General features: G+C 46.2%; 1 protein-coding gene and 1 non-coding gene across 6 annotated transcripts in view; both read right to left on the bottom strand.

The window, feature by feature from the left end:
• Nucleotides 1-411: 411 nt before the first annotated feature.
• ZBTB8A (zinc finger and BTB domain containing 8A) overlaps nt 412-23419 on the bottom strand; it is a 35351-nt gene continuing 12343 nt past the window's right edge. Inside the window, exons 3-7 of one of the 5 annotated variants that reach the window (XM_056123456.1) lie at nt 23210-23298; nt 22775-22939; nt 5007-5827; nt 1701-1870; nt 412-1081 (exon numbers count right to left, since the gene is read on the bottom strand). In XM_056123456.1, coding sequence (XP_055979431.1) covers nt 752-1081; nt 1701-1870; nt 5007-5826 — 1320 coding nt within the window. In that variant the 5' untranslated portion in view covers nt 5827; nt 22775-22939; nt 23210-23298 and the 3' untranslated portion in view covers nt 412-751. Of the gene's footprint in view, nt 1082-1700; nt 1871-5006; nt 5828-21137; nt 21194-22774; nt 22940-23209; nt 23299-23419 lie in introns of those variants that run through there. The other 4 variants (XM_056123454.1, XM_056123457.1, XM_056123458.1 and 1 more) reach the window with 4 other exon arrangements.
• On the bottom strand, nt 9420-9528 carry LOC130032176 (U6 spliceosomal RNA). Its single transcript, XR_008793740.1, has one exon. It is a non-coding gene; the product is annotated as a U6 spliceosomal RNA (small nuclear RNA).

The raw sequence follows: 23419 nt of genomic DNA, 5'->3' as shown, positions 1-23419 counted from the left end.
TACTGAGTGCAGAGCCAGGAGTAACCTCTGAGCATTGCTGGGTGTGACCCAAATAGAAAAAAAATAAAGAAAAAATTGAAAAAACAATGCAAACCAGGTCAGTTGTTAGACCCTTAAATGTGCGATTACCTGGTTCCCTGTGAAATTTTAATACTGGCAGTTTATATTTGTTTTGTTTTTGTTTTGTTTTTCTTTTTGGGTCACATCTGGTGATGCACAGGAGTCACTCCTGGCTCTGCACTCAGGAATTACCCCTGGCAGTGCTCAGGGGACCATATGAGATGCTGGGAATCGAACCTGGGTTGGCCACGTGCAAGGCAAATACCCTACCCGCTGTCTTATTGCTCCAGTCCCAGCAGTTTATGTATTTTTGAGACACTTTGAAATCATCTTACATGAAGTCTGATTGTGGTAGCTTTATTTAAAATACTTCCCTTGAAAAAAGTTTGCTAAGTAGAGCTTCCAATATTAAAAGGAAAAAGATACCTCTGTAATAGAAGCAAGAGGAGTCATTGTCCCCTATCACGCCAACTCGGGCTATGTCTTTCTTTCCAGTGCAGCAACATATTTCAGGGCAACACAGTTCAGGAATGGGCATAGTGCCCCGTTCAGAAAGCATGCAAGTTATGTCAGGTGGTGACTTTGAAGTCATTTGGATAAAGGTGTTAACCAGGCTCTGACCATGGAGCAACAGAGATGCAGGAAGTCACACGAAGCTGCAGACTTCAAGGTCTGTGGCTTCACACAGCAGCTACCTAATGTTGGGCTTTACTTCCTTTTCTTCTTCTTCGCTGTCATCAACCTGTTGTATGACCAGATCAGCAGACCCGTCCTCAATGATCTCCACGTATGATCTATGCTCGTCTTCACTCATGTGCCACCTGGAATCCTTGTCTCCATCGGACGGGGACAGGAGCTGCTGCTGCGCTTCCAGGTCCATGGGGAGGCTGTCGATGCCCACCTCGGCAAGGCACTCGTTGCAGAGTCTGTAGCGCCGGGTGCCTTCCTGCACCACTTGCCCTGTGAGATCCGTCACGTGGCGCTTGCATTTCCGGCAGATGAGTTTGCAGGCCTGGTGAATCTACGTAGGGATTTAATAATAATGAAAATGAATTTTCTTTTCCCCTCCTATCTAGTTACTGGGCAGGGCGTTAGTCCACACCTGGTGGTGGTCAGGGATCACTCCTGGTAGTGCTCAAGGACCGTATGCAGTGCCAGGGATCAAATTGGGATCAACTGTGTACAAAGCAAATGCCTTAAGCTCTGTACCATCTCTCCTGCCCTGCCAGGGAATTTTGGGTCAAAAATAATAGAAGTGGATGATCTGACACTACTGACTAATCACTGTTTTTTTTTTTTATTTGTGATTATTTTCCCTCGCATGTGTGAGGGTCTCATACATACAAGGCACTGGTTTACCACTGAGTTACATCCAAACCTGCACATGAAATTTAATTTTACTTTACTTTTACTTTATTTCTTAAGTAAAATGAGGGGCCAGGGAGGTAGTACAGCGGAGAAGGGGCTTACCTTGCATACAGCTGATCTGGGTTGAAGCCCTGGCACCCCATATGGTCTCCTGAGCCCTCCAGGAGTGATCCCTGAGCACAGAGTCAGGAGTAAGCCCTGAGTTACATACATCAGTGATGGCTCAAAACCAAAAAACAAGAGAGCAGGATGGTGAAGAAGCAAATACATACTGTTCGGAAGTGGCTACTGAGATGGTCTAGCCTGCTGAACCTTTTCCCACAAGCTTGACAGGGGTAGGGCCTTTCCCCCGTGTGACAGCGAAGGTGGCGCTTGAGGTCAGCTTTCCTTTTCACCACATGTGTGCAGAAAGGGCACTTGAACCGCATCCGGGGCAGGTCATCTGTCAGGAGACAGTTGCAGGTAATCACTGGTCAGCTCACAAAACAATTCTGACAACATAATATTTCACTCTTGTTTTAAAATATGTATTCCAATGTTTGTGACTGAAGGCATGTTTCATCAATTGAACAACTGTTCATTACTGAATTTAAGATTTAAATAACCTAGAATGATCGGGGCCAGAGAGCTAGTTCAATGGGCTGAACCCAGGCTTTGCATGTGGGAGGCCCAGGTTTGAGCCCTGATACCAAATGGTCCCCTGAGCACTGCCAAAAGTGACCTCTCACTAGCACAGAGCTGCGAGTAGCCCCTAAGCACCATTGGATATGACTCCAAAAATAAATAACCTAGAATTATAAAAGAATGTAGCACTGTCCTCCCATTGTTCCTCGATTTGCTCCAGCTGGCACCAGTAACATCTCACAACAAATTGTGAGACTTTTTGTTACTGTTTTTGGCATATCAAATGTGTCATGGGTAGCTTGCCAGGCTTTTCCATACAGGCAAGATACTCTCGGTAGTGGGGCTGGAGCGATAACACAGCGGGTAGGGTGTTTGCCTTGCACGCAGCCGACCCAGGTTTGATTCCCAGCATCCCATATGGTCCCCTGAGCACCGCCAGGAGTAATTCCTGAGTGCATAGCCAGGAGTAACCCCTGTGCATCAGCAGGTGTGACCCAAGGAAAAAAAAGAAAAATAGATACTCTCAGTAGTAAGAAAAATAGATACTCTGAGTAAATAGATACTCTTGCCTGGCTCTCCAAGAGGGGCGGAGGAATCAAACCCAGGTCGGCCACGTGCAAGGCAAACGCCCTCCCTGCTGTGCTATCACTCCAGCCCTATAAAAGAACAGAGTAAAATAAAAGACTACTTTTAGGGGGCCAGAGCGATATCACAGTGGGGAGGGCGTTTGCCTTGCAGGTGGCTGATCAAGTTTCAATCCCTGGCATCCCATATGGTCCCCCAAGCACCACGCACCACCAGGAGGAATTCCGAGTGCAGAGGCAGGAGTAACCCCTGAACATCGCTGCGTGTGACCCAAAAAGCAAAAAGAAAAAAGGACTACTTTTATGCTGGCTTTTTGATGTTATTTACTTTAAATTTCATTTTTGTGGGAGCAGTGTTGGGGGTAACGATACCCAGCAGTGCAGGGAAGTCGTGTGGTGCCAATTCTTGAACTAGGGGCCTATGTGCATGCTAGCCACACCCTCTGGTCTTTAGAGCTAGCCACCCACCTCCTATGTTTAAAAATGTAATGGGGTGGGGCTGGAGAAATAGCACGGCGGGTAGGGCGTTTGCCTTGCACGCGGCCGACCCGGGTTCGATTCTCAGCATTCCATATGGTCCCCTAAGCACCGCCAGGAATAACTCCTGAGTGTAGAGCCAGGAGTGACCCCTGTGCATCGCCGGGTGTGACCCAAAAAGAAAAAAAAATGTAACGGGGTACCGGAGTAATAGTACAGGTAGGGCACTAGCTTGCCTTGCACACAGTCAAATGGGTTCCATTCCCGGCATCCCATTATGGTCCTCTGAGCACCTCCTGGGAAAGAAGTGAGCCCTGAGCACTGCTGGGTGTAGCCCAAAACCGAAAAATGTAACAAAGGGGTTGGCATGGGGGTGTCAGTGGTGGCTGAATGGCTGATGAACACGTTCTGCACACAGGAGGTCTGTGTTTGATCCCTGGCGCTCATGGCTCCCTGAGACCAGTCAGGAGTGAGCCCTGAGCACTGAGCCAGGAGTAGCCTGAGTACCTCTGGGTGTGGCACCTTCTCGATCCCTGAAAAGCAACAAAGGGCCAGGAAGACAGCTAAAAGGGCTAGCATTCATGCTTTGTATGATGCAGGCCTGTGTTTAAACCCCAACATGATTCCCCAACGTGCCAGGAGCAAACACCAAGTAATGCGCCTGGAGTAGCCCCTGTGTAAGGCCAGGTGTAGTCTAAAACTCAAAAGTAGTAGCAGTAATAATTAATGTACAATAAAGATTTGCCATATTTGCTCTAGTATCTCTGCCTTGGTTAACAGAGTATGACCTTTAGTAACAGCTATTTGATAATTTTGTTTGTTTTTTGGATTATACCAGGCTGTGCTCAGGGCTCACTCCTGGTGGGGCCTGAAGTGATACAGGTTATCACTTAGGTTGACTGTATGCAAGGTAAAAGCCATACCCATTGTACTATCTCTCCAAATACTACTTCTCACTTTTTTTTTTTAAGCCATACCTGGCTGTGCTCAGGGCTTTTCCCTGGGTCTGTGATGTAAGGCTAGTGCCCTACCAGCTATACTCTCTCTACTACCTACTTAACTTTTCTGTATAAAATAATGCCCCCTGAGTAAATTCAGGGGGAAAAAAATTATTCAAAGGGCCAGAGAGATGGTACAGTAGTCAACCATGGTTCAGTCCCTAGTACTGAGTACTGCTGAGTGTGACCCAAAAAAAAACAAAGAAGGGACCAGAAAGACCGTAGAGCAGGTAGGCCCTGCACAAGACCAACCTGTGTTCAATCCCTGATATCCCATATGACCCCCAGAGCACAGGCAGGAGTAGTTCCTGAGTGCAGAGCAGGAGTAAGCCCTGAGCACAGCAGGGTGTGGCCCAAAGCAAAATAAGCAAACAAACCAACAAAAAAATAAAATGTCTTAGGGATAGAATCATACATGAGTTTTTTTTTGTTGTTGCTCATTTGTTTTGGGTCACACCTGGCTCTGTGCCCAAAAATAATACTGACTGCTAAGGAATATGGGATGCCTATGATGAATCTCAGGCCAGCTGCGTGCTGGGCAAACTCCTGACCCCCTGTACTCTTTAGCCCCTACACAAGAACTTTAAAGACTTAACAGTAATTTAAACGCCAACAGACGAGTTTATAAAATCAAGGATTCTGAGCCTCTGAATTCTAGTGTTTTGTCGTTAAACTTATCAATTTAAATAATTTTGCTCCTTACATCGCTGAGGGGAACATGGGATATTCCAGATGGAATCAGGACCCCTGCACACAAAACCTGGCTCGAGCCTGTTGGCCCGTCTCTCCAGCCTCGGAAGTCTGACTTAAAAGACACAAGAGCATGTGGAAGGAGGATTGATTTGTGGAGGAGTCTTGAAACCTGACTGTGAGAGCTCGTTCTCTTTGGGGGTACCTGAAAAACTTCTGGATATGCCATCAGATCCTTGGCCATATGGATAGCCAATAGGAGCAGAGTCTATTTCCACATCAGTTTGTGCTTTTTCTTCAGACTGGGATACATGGCTGGAAGGATCAGAAGTCTGGACTTCCTGTTTACTTGACTTATAATGAGCAACTTCAGGAGGCTTTGACAGTCTCAGATGTTTTGACTTTTTAATGGAATCCTTCCTCTGTTCATGCTTGGCCAGAATTTGTTGCATATTCCTTTGAGAGGGTAGATGGTAATTATATTTACTCCAAGATTTCCCACTTACGCCACCTGTTCCTTGATCTGGGCTTAGGTGGGAACGTGGAGAACTGCTTTCTTCTTGCCAGCCACCACTATAAAAAGAACGCTCTAGACCATTCGAATTGGCATCTTTATCAGAGAGACTGAAATAGCGATCCTTCTCTTTCTCACTAATGTCTAATGAAGATTTGATGAAGGTCTTACACACACTGATGACGTCAGTCATCTGCAGGAAGCTGGCAGCGGACATCACCTCTATCACATTCTGACCAGTCAGAGAGAGTTTGCCAGAATAGACAAAGTCCAGGATAACGGTAAAAGTGTCCGGGGAGAAAGCCTGAAAGGTAGCTGTGGTCGGCTGACTTGTCTCCTTTGAATTCTGGGACAGGAGCATTTTAAAGTATCCACTACTAGCAAATAGCACATTTCGGTGTGCTTTGAAGACTTTGCCTTCCACTAGGATACTGCAGTCACAAAACACATCTTGCCTGCGTTGTTCGTTCAGCTGCTGCAGGAGATGGGACTGATGAGAGGAGATCTCCATTCTAAAGAGGAAAAGACACACGGTTATCAAACAAGATAGGACACTTCTTTTCCAGGAACAGTCAACGAAAGGAATGATCAGAAACCTCTATCTCTTTTCCGTTAAAAATATTTTCTCCCCTTTCCTCCCCGCCCCAACGAGACCCCAAGTTGCCACCCACGAACGGCCTCTCTGGCTCGTGATCAAGCTGCTTAGTGGCCATGATCCCAGAGACTCAGAAACAAATTTCGGAACCCAGTGGCTTTTGGGAGAATTGCATCTGGTCCCTGCAGCAGGTTACCAGCACTGGGCCACCCCAGGTGGGAATAGGTTTCGTGCCTTGGCCTGTTCCCCTTGGCGGCTTGGTGGCCGCCATTCTTCAGAGGCCATTGGACAGTCCGGTTGGGCCCGCAGTGATGAGACATGCAGAGCCTTGTGGGATGGGGGTGGAGCCGGTCCTTTCCTCCCCACCCCATCAAGATCCTGAGTCGCTGCCCACAAGTGGCCTCCCTGGCTCCTGATCAAACTGCTTAACAGACATGATTTAAGAGACTCAGAAACAAATCTTGAAACCCAGCAGCTTTTGGCAGAAATGCGTCCAGACCCCGCAGTAGATTACCAGCACCAGGACAAGCAAGGGGGGAAAGAGTGCTGTCCCTCCATCTGCTCCCCCTTGGTGGCTCGGTGGCCGCCATCTTTCAGAGGTCATTGGACAGTCAGGATTGGGCCCGCAGTGATGAGACACTGGGGCCTTGCGGGATGGGGGTGGAGCCGGCCCCTTCTTCCCTACCCCAATGAGATCCCAAGTCACTGCCCACAAACGGACTCTCTGGCTCCTGATCAAGCTGCTTAACGGCCATGATCCGAGAGACTCAGGAACAAATCTTGGAACCCAGCAGGTTGTAACAGAAATCCCTCCAGATTTAATTGTTAAAATTTTGAAATTCCATAATCGCACAGTCACTACTGCGGCTGTGCAACATCATATGTTATTCATAACCGACAATAGAAAACAAATTGTCTACTGTTGCCTTTTCGGCAGATCTGAGTGTTGGGGTAAAATCCCAAATAATAATGGTGGGTCTGGTGTCAAAATATTGAATGTAATCAAAGTAGAGACAGAAAGTATTTTGGGAATCATCTGCCCCACAGGTAGGGGGAGTGGGATGAGGGTATATTGGGGTTTTTGGTGGTGGAAAACGGGCACTTGGTGAAGGGATAGGTGTTTCATTGTATGACCGAGACTTAGACCTGAAAGCTTTGTAACTGTTCTCACGGTGATTCAATAAATAAAATTATAAAAAAGAAAAAAAAAGAGTAAGAGGAGTTCATGCCCAATTCAATCAGCCCCTACTCTATATCTGAATAAAGAGCAATACTCCTACATTAAAAGAAAAAAAAAACCATTTTCTTAGGGGCTGGAGTGATAGCACAGCGGGTAGGGTGTTTGCCTTGCACACAGCTGACCTGGGTTCGATTCCCAGCATCCCATATGGTCCTGTGAACACCGCCAGGAGTGATTCCTAAGTGTGGAGTCAGGAGTGACCCCCGTGCATCACCAGGTGTGACTCAAAAAGCAAAAAAAAAAAAAAAAAACCCTTTTTCTCAGGGCGAGAGAGATGTAGAACACATAGGGCGCTTGTATGCACACAGTCAACCTGGGTTCAATATCTGGCACCACATATGGTCACTAACACCCCAAGCTCAGAGCCAGGAATAAACCCTGAGCACTGCTGGGTACGCCTCCAAACAAACAAACAAACAAAAAATAACAACAAAAACCTCTTTCTCTTGGGGCCAGAGGGATACATAGATCAAAGTGCTTGCACTAGGCCAGTTCAGTCCCTGAGCACTGCTGGGAACAAGTGCCGGGGGGGTGGCCCAAAACAAAAAAATAAAAACACTTTCTCTTTTTCCTTTTCCTTTGTGGTGCCAATGATGGTACTCTGAGCGCCACATATACAAAGCACATGCTCCACCACTGAACTACCAGCCTTAAATAGACTTCCTTCCAGAAAACAGTCTTGAGGAGTCGAAGATAGTACAAGGAGCTGTCTTTAGGAACTCGACTTGCATGTGGCTGATCCTGGCACTGTGAGAAGTAACTCCTGAGCACAATGCCAAGGGAAGACCCTGAGCACCTCTGGGTGTGGCCCCCAAACCCCAATACTACCTAGTCAGAAAAAAGAAACTATAGTCTCTAAAACACAAAGAAAGAATAGAGTTCCAGGTACTATATCATATTATTATTGGACAAATCAGGCCTCCTGCTGGAGGCAGAATTAAACAAGCCTGATTCACAAAGTATCCAACAAAACTGGGTCTCACACATGGAAAAAAAAATACTCACGTGAAATGCTAAATGACAAATGTTGAGACAGAGGGAGGGAGCAAGCTGTGAACAAGACTAATGAGTGAACTAGCTTAGGCAGGGATAGAGAGGGCAGGGAAGACCGCTCAGAAGTAAGAAGTAAGCCAAGGTCTGAGAAACGAAGTCATGCTAGCCAGGTGAAAAGTAAAAAAAATTCTGGTTTCAGCAACATGGTGACACAGAGTCACCAGGTGTGACAAAAATAAAGAAATAAATTTATTTTAAAATAAACTTATTTTGGGGCTGGAGTGATAGCACAGTGGGTATGGTGTTTGCCTTGCATGCAGCTGACCCGGGTTCAATTCCCAGCATCCCATATGGTCCCCTGAGCTCTGCCAGGAGTAATTCTTGGGTGAGAACCAGGAGTAACCCCTGTGCATCGCCGGGTGTGACCCAAAAAGCAAAAAAAAAAAAAAAAAAACCCAACTTATTTTTTTGGTTTTTTGGGTTTTTTTTTGTTGTTGTTGTTTTTTGTTTTTGCTTTTTGCGTCACACCCGGCAATGCACAGGGGATACTCCTGGCTCTGCGCTCAGGAATTACCTCTGGCGGTGCTCAGGGGACCACATGGGATGCTGGGAATCGAACCCGGGTTGGCTGCGTGCAAGGCAAACGCCCTACCCACTGTGCTATTGCTTCATCCCCACAACTTATTTTTTTTGGGGGTGGGGCACACCCAGCAGTGTATATAAACAAGGAAGTGAAATCAGAAATGTGTGTATTTGAACACCAATGTTCACAGCAACATTATTTGCAGTTGCCAAATAATGGCAACAACCCCCAAATCCATCAGCAGAGGAATGTATCAAGAAAATGTGGTACAGGCATACAAGGGACTACTGTCCAGCCTTTAAAAATAATAAAATTCTAGGGGCAGATAGTATAGCGAGTAGGGCGCTTGTCCTATCTACTATGGGTTCAATCCCTAGCATCCCATGTAGTCCCCTGAGCACAGCCAGGAGTGATCCCTGGGTACAGAGCCAGGTGTAACCCCTTAGCTGATGCCCCCCAATACATAAATAAATAAATAAATTTAGTGAAAATGCCTATATTGATCCTGATAACGAGGGCCGGAGTGGTAGGACAGCAGTTACAGTGCTTGCCTGACATGCAACCAACCCAGGTTTGATCCCTGGCATTCTGTACGGTCCCCCGAGCACCACTAGGAGTCATTCCTGAGTACAGAGCAAAAGCATTGCCAGATGTGGCACCAAAATCAAACCAAACCAAACCAAACCAAAAAACTAATTTTGAGAACCACCCATGATTTTTTGCGTGTCATCCTTGCGCAGGGGCCATGCTAATCTTCTCTGTATCGTTCCAATTTTAGTATATGTGCTGCCGAAGCGAGCACATAGCACGGCGAGTAGGGCATCTGCCTTGCACGCAGCCAATATGGCCGACCTGAGTTCGATTCCTCCACCCCTCTCGGAGAGCCCGGCAAGCTACCGAGAGTATTCGATATGCCAGACACAGTAACAACAAAGTCTCCAATGGAGACGTTACTGGGCCCGCTCGAGCAAATCGATGATCAACGGGAGGGCCTTTACCTTTTACCTTTACCCATGATTTTTTGGTGAGGCTTTGGAGCCGTTCCCCTACGGTTTGGTGGGGGTGAGGGAAAGGGGTGGGAGGCAGGGACAGTGGTTCACAACAGTGCTCAAGGGACCCTGCAGTGTTGGGGACTGAACCCAGGTCTCCTGCATGCAAACCATGTGCCCAGTCCTCTGGGTCATCTCTCTGTCTTGAGAATCACCTATGATTTGAATTTAAAGTTTTATTCCTCATGATGCTTTCTTTCACAAAACAGCCAAAGATATAGTACTGCAAGTAAGGTGGCTTGCTTTGGATGCTGCCAACCCAGGTTTGATCGTAAAGCCTGCCAAGAGTGACCCTGAGTGTAGGGGCAGGAGTAAGCCCTGAGCACAGCTGGATGAAGCCAAAACCAAAACCAAAACCAAAAAAAAAAAAAAACCCAATTCAATAAAAAAAGAGCAAGCTCTTCTGGGAAGAGACACCCCAATCCAGGCCCCAGTGCACAAACAAGTGAGAACCCTAGTGCACCACAACCAACTATGTAAACCCAGTAATTTTTGTCTAACAATAATAAGGGTATCTCTATGAGAATATTGGATAAGTTTAAATTCATATTTAATATTTAAATTTATAAACAGTAAATAACTTACCCTCCTTAATATAAGTAGACCTCAGTCAACAAGTTAAAGGCTAATGAGTATTTTGAATAAAAGAGTATTTCTTCCTACTTGATGGTTTTGATTTGAGACACTAGTATTGCCCTGTCTTTGGACTTGAACTACAACATTCACTCTTTCTGCATCTCATCCCTGCCAGCTTTTAGCACTGCACCGTAACACTGTCCTCCCGTTGTTCATCGATTTGCTCGAGTGGGCACCAGTAACATCTCACAACAAATTGTGAGACTTACTGTTCCTGTTTTTGGCATATTGAAAACATCACAGGTAGCTTGCCAGGCTTTGCCGTGCGGGTGAGATACTCTCGTAGCTTGCTGGGATCTCTGAGAGGAGCGGAGGCATCAAACCCGGGTCAGCTGTGTGCAAGACAAACGCCCTACCAGCTGTTAGAATGGCACAGTTATTAACTGAGTGCTCTGGCCCAGACTCAGACTGGAAACTATATCATCAGCTCTCTCATTTCACTATACCTTATCTTATTTTTCTCTTTCTCTTTGTTGCTGTTGTGATGACAGGGGTCACACACACACTTGGTTGTAAGCTCTCACACTGGGCCATGGTGTTCAGGGGGGCGGGTCGCACCCTTTGCAGTACTTGCACACATGCTTTTCGGGGAGCACAGTCAAGTGACAGATCAGGCAAGCTGACACATGGAAACTTACGTGATTCAGTGCTAGAGCGCATGCATGCATGAGACTTTGGGTTCAATTCCCAGTCCAACAAAAAAGAAAACTATTACAACTCACCAGATGACAGAGACTTTTCTTTCCTTTTGGGGGTAGTGGGGGGTTATTGGGTCACATCCAGCAGTGCTCAGGAGCTACTCCTGGTTCTTTGCTCAGGACTAGACCCTGGCAGTGCCAAGGAGATCATATGTGGTGCCACAACTCAAACTGGAGTTAGCTGCATGTAAGAAAAGGACCCTACTCCTAGTGCTATCTCTCTGGCTTCCAACTATTTTCCTTTTGACAAAGAACTTCTGGAGGAGCCGGATAGACAATACAGGGGTTCAGACACTTGCCATGCACATGGCTGGGTGCTGTTTGATATCTAGCACTGCATAATGAGCCCTGAGCACAGCTAGTTGTGGCCCAAACGAACAAAAATAGGGCCTGCATGATAGTACAGGTGTTTGCCTTGCACATGGCCAATTCGGGTTCAATTCCCAGTACCCCACACGATCCCCTAAGCAAGCCCTGAGCACTACTAGGAGTGGCTCAAAAGAAATGAACAAATAACTTCTGAAAGCCTAACGCCTGACCACGGGCCACTAGGTGGCTGGGTCCAAATTGCCAATCATAGGTGTTACTGTTACATAAAAATGCACATTTGATCATGGGCAGTCACATTCGAGTGCAGAGGAAGTGTTCTGCACAAGACTGGACTGAACATGCCTATTGCACGAATAGATACATGAGCAGGTGGCACAATTCTGACGTATCTTCTCCTCGGACACTGCTACCTATTCCTCAACTCACAGATACACGCCATGAGATACACGCCATGAGATACAGATACACTCCAAGCTACTGAGCAAGAAAAAGTGGAGCTTCATGGCCGTAGAGATAGTTCAGAGAGATAGTAGGGCATTTATTTTGCACGTGGCTTACCTGGTTTGATCCTCGGCATGCCATATGGTCCCCCTAGCACCACCAGGAGTAAAGTGCAGAGCCAGGAGTAACCCCTGAGTATCACCAGAGCTTCATTTAGAAATACTCCGCACCAAATGAGGCCCAGGATGAAAGTGGGTGGCAAAACCCACCGCACCAACTGGGAGTATCCCTGAAAGAGGCTGGGCACTGGCTGAGCTCTAGCTGGTGAACTGTTGGTTGTCCACTAGTGCCTGGACTCAGAGAGAGGGTTAGGTTCTATTCTGACAATGAACAATGCCTAAAATGTTGACCAGAGAGCCAAGGATTGGCAAAAAATCAGAGTGAAGGATTTGTGGCCAAAAGGCATGCGGGAGAGACAAGTGGACATACTTCTCTGAATGGGCTTAGAGCCTGAGATGCGAGTGGCTCCTGTTTCACTGTCACTAGATAAAGGGTATTTATCTAGTGGTTAGCTTTGCATTCTTTGAAATCAAACCTGGGTTTGATTTCTGGCACCCATTATCATCCCCCAAGCCCACCAGGAATGATTCCTAGTGCAGAGCCAGGATTAGGCCCTAAGCACTGCTGGGTGTGACCCCAATACAAAACAAACAAAAATTTTTGTGGGGAGGATAAAGGTTTGAACCACACATGGCAGTGTTTGGAAGTCACTCCAGCAGTGTTTGGGGGATCATGTACTACTCGGGATTGAGCCTGGGCATGCAAAGCATGCGCTCAGTCCTTTGAGCTATTTCTTTAGCTCTAGTTTAGAATTTTACTTTATTTAGGGCCAGAGTGATAGTACGGTGGGTAGGGAGTTTGTCTTGCACACAGCCAACCTGGGTTCGATTCCCAGCATCCCATATGGCTCCCCAAGCCCTGCCAAGAGTGGTCACTGAGTACAGAGCCAGGAGTGAGTCCAGAGCACTCCTGGGTATGGCCCCCAAAAAACAAAACAAAACAAAAAAACCCAAATAGAATTTTATTTTATTTGAAAATTTTGTGGGGGGAAGGAGTGGTGTTTGGGTCACATCTGGCAAGGCCTGGAAGTCATTCCTGTCAGTGTTCAAGGGATCATGGAGTCCCAGGACTTGAATCTACGCCTTCCAAATGCAAAGCATGTGCTCAGCCCATTGAGCTGTCCCTCAGGCCCACAGTTTATAATGTTATATATGGAAAAAGGGGTGTGTGTGAATTTCAAGCAGCCTGAACGGTGAACTGTGCTAAATATATATATATATATATATATATATATATATTGTTGTTGTTGTTGTTGTTTGTTTTGGGTCATACCCGGCGATGCACAGGAGTCACTCCTGGCTCGTGCACTCAGGAGTTACTCCTGGTGGTGCTCGGGGAGACCATATGGGATGCTGGGGATCAGACCTGGGCCAGCTGCATGCTACCCTACCCGCTGTGCTATTGCTCCAGCCCCTATGCTGAATATTTTTACCTGTTGTCTCTTAGGTCAACTGGCTCTGAGTACAGTGCTCTGCTACACTAATGGGACTGGAAATCTGACTAATGCATTTTCCAGGCTTCCTTGCAGCTGGCTTCCCATCAGAGACCAGCACTAGGAGTCAGTGTCAGGAGATCAGAAGGAAAAAAAGTTTCCTGCTTTGGGCAGGGGAAACTCAGAGATAGCTGTGTGCTGCTGATGTAGTGGCAGCAGGGGGAGGGTGAACTCAACTCTAGCAGCCTTTGGACTCTGCATCTCTGGTAGGACGGTACCTCACCGGCAGAGCCCAGTGCACTGTGGCAGCAACTCCAAGCACTGCAGCTGGCACAAACTTGTGGGTGCAGCTCCGGGCACAGAGTGCCAGTCTGCTCTATGATTAGAATCCTGCTTCTCGCTCTTCTTGGCCTGGCTGCTCTTTTTCCCTATGGCTGTTCCAGCTCTTCTGAGACTTTTGGAACCAATTTCATATATTAAATTCCCTCTCTGAAATATCCAGCGTGGTTTCTGTTTTCCTGAGTAGATCCTACTGATAAGATTTCTAGCACCAAAAATAGATAAAACAGCTAAGGAAAGACTCTATCCTGGACTTGTCCTTTTTGTCCCTCTCAGCCTCTCATCTTTTTTCTTTGCTTTTCAGACCACACACAGCAGTGCTCAAGACTTATTCCTGGCTCTGTGCTCAGGGGTCACTCCTAGCATTGCTAGGGAAACATATGAAGTGCCAGATGGAACCCAGGTTGGCCACGTGCAAGGCTGGCACCCACTGTGACCCCATCAGCCCCTCTTGAATCTTTCACTGCTCATGAATGACCACTGTCAATTCAAAACTGCACTGTTACTGCTACTGTTTTGATTTTGGGGTTTGGGGATATACCTGGTAATGCTGGGGCACTCCTAGCACAATCCTCGGGGGTCACTCCACTGGTGCTTCAGGAAGCATATGGTAAACCAGGGAATCCAGGCTGGCAAGCATGCACTCCAGCCCTTTGAGCTATCTACCTGACCTCCTACGAGTGCTTGTCTGTCACTAATGTCTTCCTAGAGCAGAATATATAGGACTGCACATTCACCTGTTGTCTGGACTGATCAATTTTGTTAATTCTGTGCTGTCTGTTTCCATTAGTACCTTTTATTTTCCCCTCCTGTCTTTACTGTTGTTGGGAAGGCTGGGCACTGCATACTTGAATTTATTTTTGTCGATGTTGTTTTTGGATCACACCTGGCAGTGCTCAGGGCTTACATGCGGTTGACCCAGGTTCGATCCCTGGCACCCTGTATGGTCTACTACCAGGAGTAAACCCTGAGCTCAGCCAGCTGTGGCCTCCAAACCAAAAATAAATAAAGTATAGGTCTTGAGAGACAGCACAGTGGGTAAGATGCTCGCCTTGCACACTGCTGATCTGGGTTCCATCCCTGGCACGCCGTATGGACCTCTGAGCCCTGCCAGGAGTGATCGCTAAGTGCAGAGCCAGAAGTAAGTGCTGAGTACAACCAGGTGTGTTCCCAAGACATGCAAACAAAATATAAAAAATACATTTATGTATACAAATATCAATACCTACATATATTTGAGTAAACAGAATAACAGACATATTCAAACTACAAAACTCAAACAACAGAATACTTAATAATAGAACAAACAACCATTGGCAATTGATTAGAAAAGACATTTCACAAAAGATACAAATCATCACATGAAAATACGAACATCATTATTCAACAGGAGATGTAAAATAGACCATGATGCAATAGGACATATACACCTGCAGTAGTGATTAAAACTAGCACACGGCCAACTCCAGTTAGATATCTGGTCCCCCAAACACCACCGGGAGTGATCCCTGAGCACAGAGCCAGGAGCAAGCCCTGAGTTCAGCCAGCGTGGCCCCAACAACCCCCCCCCCCAATAGTGACTAAGACTAAAAGGATGTGGAAAAGCTAGATTTTAAACGTTGGTGGTGGGAATGCCATGTGGTACAATCACTTTGGAAAACTATTTAGCAGTTCTAATGTAGTTAAGCCTACTTTATGCCCAAGGAAAACAAAAACAGATTCATAAAACTATTTGTACAACCATACCACAGAATATTTAACAACAGAAAGGAACAAACTTTGGGGGCCAGACATAGTAGAGCATGCAGGGCACCTGCCTTGTACAATCCCTGGCACCCACAGAGTCCCCTGAGCCCAGCCAGGCACGATCCCTGAGTGCAGAACCAGGAGTAAGCCCTGAGCACTGTTGGATGAGAAAGAGAGAGAGAGAGAGAGAGAGAGAGAGAGAAAGAGAGAAAGAAAGAAAGAAAGAAAGAAAGAAAGAAAGAAAGAGAAAGAAAGAAAGAGGCAAACCTCTTGGCACATAATGACATGAATAATAATGTGTGATTCCAGTTACATGCAGGTTTTGTTTTGTTTTGTTTTGGAGCCACACCCAGTGATACTCCAAGATTACTCTTGGCTCTGAATGCAGGAATTATTCTTGGCGGTGCCTGAGGGGCCATATGGGATGCCAGAAATCTAGCCCGCGTCAGCCAAGTGCAGGGCAAATACCCTACCTGCTATATTATCTCTCCAGTCCCTTACATGAAATTTTAATTAATTTATTTATTTGGTTTTGGCCTTTTGGGTACACCCAGCGATGCTCAGGGGTTACTCCTGGCCCTGCACTCAGGAATTACTCCTGGAGGTGCTCAGGGGACCATATGGGATGCCGGGGATCGAACCCAGGTCGGCTGGGTGCGAGGCAAATACCCTATCTGCTGTATTATCTCTCTGGCCCTGGAGTGCATGCTTTGCAAGTAGGAACCCCAGGTTCGATCCCAGAACCATATGGTCCTCCAAACAGGGAGTGATGCCTTAGCACTACAGCAGGAAGAGCCACTGAGCACTGTTGGGGCTTTTTACTTAAAAAGAAAAAAAAGGGAAAATTTTAGATAATAAAAACACTCTACCTTTTTTTTTTTTTTTTTTTCTTTTTGGGTCACACCTGGTGATGCACAGGGGTTACTCCTGGCTTTGCACTCAGGAGTTACCCCTGGCGGTGCTCAGGGGACCATATGGGATGCTGGGAATCAAACCCGGGTCGGCCGCATGCAAGGCAAATGCCCTCCCAGCTGTGCTATCGCTCCAGCCCCCCTACATTTTATTTATAAGATAACTGTTACACATGAGTATCATAACACATATTCACGTCCTTAGGGCTCCTGGAAGGAGCCGAGCTGACACCCACAGACAGGCCAATCAGAATGCAGGCAGTGTAGGGGAACAGTAACAATCAAATTCCTTCCAGGGAGAGATGAAGATGGGGTTTGCCTTTGTCTCTGCTGAGCTGGAGGGAGGGTGAGAACCATGGAAAATGCCTGTGCCTCTTCTTAAATACTAAGTCGCTGGAGTCTGAGAGTAGTATAAGCCTTGTATGCGACCACCTGGGTTTGATCCCCAGCACCATATGTGGTCCCCAAGCACCACCAAGAGTGATTTCTGAGCAGAGAAGCAAGAGTAACTCCAGAGCAAAAAAACAGAAATAATCAGAGCACCATGAAGTGTGGCCCAAACACAACACCTGCCACCCCCCACCCCGCCCTCTGGAAAAAAAAAAGAAGTGAGAATTGGGAGCCCAAGAGCACAGGAGATGGGCAAAATACTTCCCTTGTATATAACCTCTGTTCAATTCCATATGGTCTCCCAAGCCACCAGTGGTCACTCCTGAATACACAGCCAGGAGTAGCTTCTGAAACACTTCTGGGTATGGCAAACTGCCTGTCCCCCACATACAAAAATAATGGAGATGAGACAGTTCCTGTACTTTTACATTTAATACCATTTGTCCTGGAATCCGAGACAAAACAAGAGAAATATAAACAATTTATATAGTACTTACATCATTTATCCAACAGAAAAAAGCTTTTTCTGGCATTAACTTCCCTTACAAGTACTATGAATCATGCTAAGTGAAATAAGTCAGAGAGGGACAGACATAGAATAACTGCATTCATTTGTGGGATATAAAATAACAATAGTAGGAGACTAATACCCAAGAACAGTAGAGACAAGGGTCAGGAGGGTTGCTCTATGGTTCGAAGCCTGCCTCGTGCTGGGAGAGAAGGTAGTTGGAATAGAGAAGGGACCACTAAGTCAATGATGGTTGGAGGGATCACTTGGGATGGGAGATATATGCTGAAAGTAGACAAAGGACTAAACATGATGGCTTTTCAGTATCTGTATTGCAAACCATGATGCCCAAAACTAGAGAAAGAAGGAAAGTGCCTGCCACAAAGGCCCAGGTGGGGTGGGGTGGGGATGATGGGAGGGATACTGGGGACATTGGTGGCATTGGTGGTAGAAAATACTGGCGGAGGGATGGGTGTTCAATCATTGTATGACTGAAACTCAATCATGAAAGCTTTGTTACTGTATCTCACAGTCACTGTCACTGTCCCCCCATTGTTCATTGATTTGGTCGAGCGGGCCCCGTAATATCTCCATCGTGAGACTTGTTGTTACTGTGTTTGGCATATTGAATAGGTCAAGGGTAGCTTGCCAGGCTTTGCCATGTGGGCGAGATACTCTCGGTAGCTTGCCAGGCTCTCCGAGAGGGGCAGAGGAATTGAACCCGGCTTAGCCGGGCCGGCTGCACGCAAGGCAAATGCCCTATGACTGCTATCGCTCCAGTCCGTATCTCACAGTAATTTAATAAAATAAATAAAACAAAATAAAAGTATTATAAAGACATTAAACGTTATTGTAAAGGATATTTGGAATACAGTAAAATATTTAACTGGTGTCCATGCCTTTGTCTTTCTTCAACCCACTCTGCACCATACTATTTTCCAGGATTCCATTCAAAATTCTTAAGAGCTCAGCTCAGTCCTGATTACAGTACAAGATCAAGTCCTTTTTTTCTATAAATGGGATGAATACCCTTGGCGCCCAGCTTCTGCCCATCTCTGCAGGCTTATTTCCCATTCTGCCTCACTCCCATTTCTTTTGAAAAATGTATTAGGAGGTGGGTATAGGGAGAGATAGTATAGGGGGTAAGGTGCTTGCTTTGCATGTGACCAATCTGGGTTTGGTCCCAGCACCCCGTATGCCCGTTACCCCCCCTCCCCCCACCAGCATCACAGGAGTAAGCCCTGAACACCATCAGGTGCGGCCCTTTTAAAAAAAAGTCTATTAGCGAGCGGGAGTTGGGGTTACACCAAGTGGTACTCAGGGCTTTGGGGTACACAGAACTATATGTAGTGTCAAGGATAAAACTGAGGTGCAACGCAAGTGATCTAGCCACTGTACAATCTCTCCAAATACACACCCCCCTCCCCATTTTTTTTTTTGGTTTTTTTTTGTTGTTGTTGTTGCGCAGTCACACTGTGATGCTCATGGCTTACTCCTAGCCCTGCACTCAGGAATGACTCTTGGAAGACATATAATGGTGCCATATAATGGTCAGCTGCTTACAAGGTCTCCCTCCCGCCCTCTGAAACTTTTTTAAAAAAGGAGGCAGAGATCAAATTCAGCCAGAGGGCTGTGGTTTGCCAACCTCGCTATATGTAAATGGTATAACACCAGTGATAAGGCCACATGCAAGGCAAGGGCCTTGTGCCATGTATTATCTTCCTGTCCAGCCCTCACCTCCCATTCTTATTCCACATGGCACTTCCTGGAACACTATGTCCTTCCTGCCACCAAGATTTTGTATAGATTTGTACATACTGTCCCTGTTCTAAAATAAAACCACCCTTGCTAATATAAGTAATTATTTTTCCAGGGGGAGGGGAAAGCACACTCATTGGTGCTCAGGACTCCTGGCTCTGTTCTCAGGGACCATTCCTGATGGAACTCAGGGGACCATATAGGATGTCAGGGATCGAGCATAGGTCAGTCATGTGCAGGGCAAGTGCCCTACCTATCTATTGACTGTACTCTCTCTCTCTCTAGCCTCCAATATGAGTACTTCATTTATTAGTTTGTTTGGTTTTGGTGTCACACCTGGTGATGCTCAGGGGTAACTCCTAGCTCTGGCACTCAGGAATTAGTCCTGGCAGTGCTCAGGGGACCATATGAGGTGCTGGGGATCAAACTGGGTTAGCTGTGTGCAGTACGATCACTCTGGCCCCTGACATGAGTAACTTGTAACTCTTACTCTTCCTTCAGAATCAGCTGAAACAGGGAGGGCATCCTTGGGAAGCTTTTCTTGATTTTCCTGAGGTGATGCTACCTGCCATTTGTTCCCTGCCCGCTATACCTGAGAAACGTAGCCCCAGAAATTGCTTTTTTTTTTTTCTTTTTGGGTCATACCCGGCAATGCACGGGGGCTACTACTGGCTTTGCACTCGGGAATTACTCCTGGCGGTGCTTAGGAAACCATATGGGATGCTGGGGATCGAACCCAGGTTGGCCATGTGCAAGGCAAACACCCTATCCGCTGTACTATTGCTCCAGCCGCACTGGACTGCATTTTACCTGAATGGAAGGGGAGAAAGTTCGCAGGGACCTTCAGCTTTGTTGCTGGGAGGTGGGCTCGGTTCCCGTCCAGCGCAGCCTGCATTTTATTGTTTCTTTTATGGTATGTCTTCTTGCTTCATTTTACTGTATATTTATCTTCATGATCTCTATGAATATAGACCATGTCTAAGTGTCTGCCCAGCCTTAATTTAATGTTTGTATGTTTGAGGAATTCAGTAAATATCTTCAGGGCCAGAGCAATGGTATAGCAGGTAGGGAGCTTGCCTTGCATGCAGCCAACCCATGTTCGATCCCCAGCCAACCCATTCGGTCCCCCTTGAGGAGTGATCCCTGAGCCAGGAGTAAGTCCTGAGCACTACTGAGTGTTACACAAAATAATTTTTTTTTTTGCTTTTAAAAAAATAAATAAAAAATCTTCAGGCTAGGGAATGTGGCTCAGGAGAACACCTGCCAGGGCAGGAGAGAAAATACAGATGGCCTGCATGCTGCCAATCTAAGTACCCAGTACCACATACAGTCACCGAGCACTGCTAGGAGTCACTCCTGAGCACCATCTGGTGTGGACCCAATCCCCCAAATGAAAACAAAAAATAATAATCACAAATAATTTTTTAAAAATAAAACAACTAATCCACAGAAACTTCCTCTGTCCTAACTGAACACAGGTTCTTCATATGGCTTCTTCTATCTTGCCCCTCATGCCCAGGATATCCTTGTCCTATAAAATTAACTAAATGAAAACATTTCAATGGCAAACTAAGGTTTGAGTATGCTGTCCTCTGGAATTTTATCTTTGACACGGGGCTCTAGCTGATTAGCCATCATCTTCTTTGTGACTCCATTGTTTACTATTGTGAAAGCCATAATACTAATTTTTGTGCTGGTTTTTCCACATCTCTTTGAAGACAGTCATACTCATCTTTATTTAGTCACTTTCTTTTTTTCCCAGTGAAGCAAGATACTTTTTATTGGCAGGACCTGAGTGGGTAGGGTGCTTGCACACAGCTGACCCAGGTCACATCCCCAGCACCACACATGGTCCCCTGAGCTCATCAGGATTGATCCCTGAGCACAGCCAGAAGAAATTCCTGAATACCACCAGGTGTGAACATCCTCTCCTCACCCCAAAAACCTCCCAAAAACATAGTTTTCATTGGACTAAACTTAGTTAGAAAGATGTCAGGGGAGAAGCCAGAGCAATAGTACAGTGAGTAGGGAGCTTGCCTTGCATGCAGCCTACCTTGGTTTGATCCCTGACCCTCCAGGTGGTCTCCTGAGCGTGCCAGGAGTCAGCCCTGAGCATAAAGCCAGGAGTAAGCCCTGAGAACCACTGCGTATAGCACAAACCCACCCCTAAGAAAAAGAAAAAAAAGAAAGATGTCAGGGGAGAGAAAAGGAGAAAGTAAGTATTCAAGAAACAACATGGGCTTCTCCAGAGTGGAAAAAAGAAGAAAGCAAAAATACGTTTAAGGGAAGACATGGGTTTGAAAATCTAGTCAGGGGCTGGAGAAACAGTACAGCGGGTAGGATGTTTGCCTTGCACATGGCCAACCTGGCATCCCATCTGGTGCTCCAAGCACAGCCAGGAGTAATTCCTGAGTGCAGAGCCAGGAGTAACCCCTGAGCACTGCTGGGTATGACCCAAAAAGAAAAAAAAAAAAAGAAAAATTAGTCAGTGCTTAATCATATTTTATGACAGAGTCTGATCTATTACCTGTGCTCAGCAAAAACTCACTGGATAAAATAGATCTATTTTAGTCCAAAATCTAGCATCTGAATAGAGGGAGTAATTCAATAAAGTCACCCACAGAACATTCAGAATGGTCTGAATAATGACTATCTGAATGGTCAGATAATTACTATTATCATTATAATTTAACTTTTCTGGAGGCATTAGCCAGTGTAATAAAACTTAAGGGGGGGAGGGCAGAGCGATAGCACAGCGGGTAGGGCGTTTTGCCTTGCACGTGGCCGACCTGGGTTTGATTCCCAGCATCCCATATGGCCCCCCAACCACTGCCAGGAGTAATTCCTGAGTGCAGAGTCAGAAATAACCCCTGAGCATCGCTGGATGTGACCCAAAAAGAAAAAAAAAAAACCTTACGAGGGACTGGACAGATAGTAAAGTGGACAAGGTGCTTGCCTTGCACAGAGTTCAATTCTCAACATCACACAGGGTACCTCCAAGCATAGTCAGCAGTGATCACTGAACACAGAACCAGAAGCTCTAAGTACCACTGGATGTGGTATCAAAAAAAAAAAGAAAAGGAAGACTAAGAAGGAAATGTGAGACAGGATGCTGGAAAGTAGGAAGCCAAATTATCATCACTTGCAGAATAGTAGACCTTGAATATGCAGAGAATCAACTGCAAATTTACCACAAAGAGGGCCCAGACCGATAGTACAGCAGGTAGGGTGTTTGCCTTGCATGCGGCCAACCTGGGTTCGATCCCCAGCATCCCATATGGTCCCCCAAGCACCACCAGGGGTAATTCCTTAATGCAGAGCCAGGAGTAACCCCTGAGCAACGCTGGGTGTGACCAACAAAAGAAAAAAAAATTACCACAGGGAAGAATGTTAACAAGGGAGAAGGAGTTTATATTAGATTAATAAAATAGAAACCAGGTCCAGAAGATAGATAGTATGCCAAAATATGCACCACAGGGTAATCGCCTATCTGGGGACTCCAGATGCAGCATACTCCTGGCTCTGGGCTCAGGGATCACTCCTGAGCTCAAGAACTATCTGGTGTGCTGGAGATTGAATACAGGCTGGTCACGTGCAAGGCAAGGCCCCTGCCCACTATACTATCCTTGCGGACCCATGACAACACAAGTTGATGCTCAAGTTTGATGGAGTCAGGTAGACTGCACATACCTGAGTTGGATCGCTAACTGATGCTCCACCACACCACAATGACTGGTTTTCAGTACACTGCTTGAAGTCTGTATGAGAACAAGTAGAAATGCTCAGGTGGGCACAGGAATACTGATCTGAAATTTAGTTGGGAAATCAAACTTGCTGATAAAGGTGTGGAGATATCTGCAAAAGCAAAGGAAGGGGTTCAGAGAATACTCAGGCTGAGCTTAACACCTGCAGGCTGCCCAAGACTGTGGAGCAGGATGCAGAGAATTCAGCTTCTCGTAGGCACACAGGGAGAACCAGGAGAGCACCAGGAGATATGGGCGGGGCGGGAAGAAGCTGGTGAGCAATATGCAGCAATTCATTCATTCTCAAATGCAACAACCTGCCAGCTAAGCGGTATCATCTGCACCATCATCATTATTATAACTTTGGATTTTGGGGCCATACCTAGCTATAGTCAGGGCTTGCTGCTGGCTCTGTGCTCAGGCATCACTCCTGGCAGTGCTCAGGGGACCACACGTGATGCCAGGGTTTCACTAATAAAAATTTAAAAAAAAAAGAAAAAAAGATTTTAAGTCAGTGGCAGATGGAGAAGGAGGAAAAAAATAAAGTAAAATTGTACATCTGTTAAAAAAATAAAAAGAAAGTAGGATCGGT

This window comes from Sorex fumeus, unplaced genomic scaffold (assembly GCF_029834395.1).
Source record: "Sorex fumeus unplaced genomic scaffold, SorFum_2.1 ptg000047l, whole genome shotgun sequence".
Classification (NCBI taxonomy): Eukaryota; Metazoa; Chordata; class Mammalia; order Eulipotyphla; family Soricidae; genus Sorex; species Sorex fumeus.
Note: the sequence above shows the minus strand (reverse complement) of the source record. Positions and strands in the feature narration are given on the sequence as shown.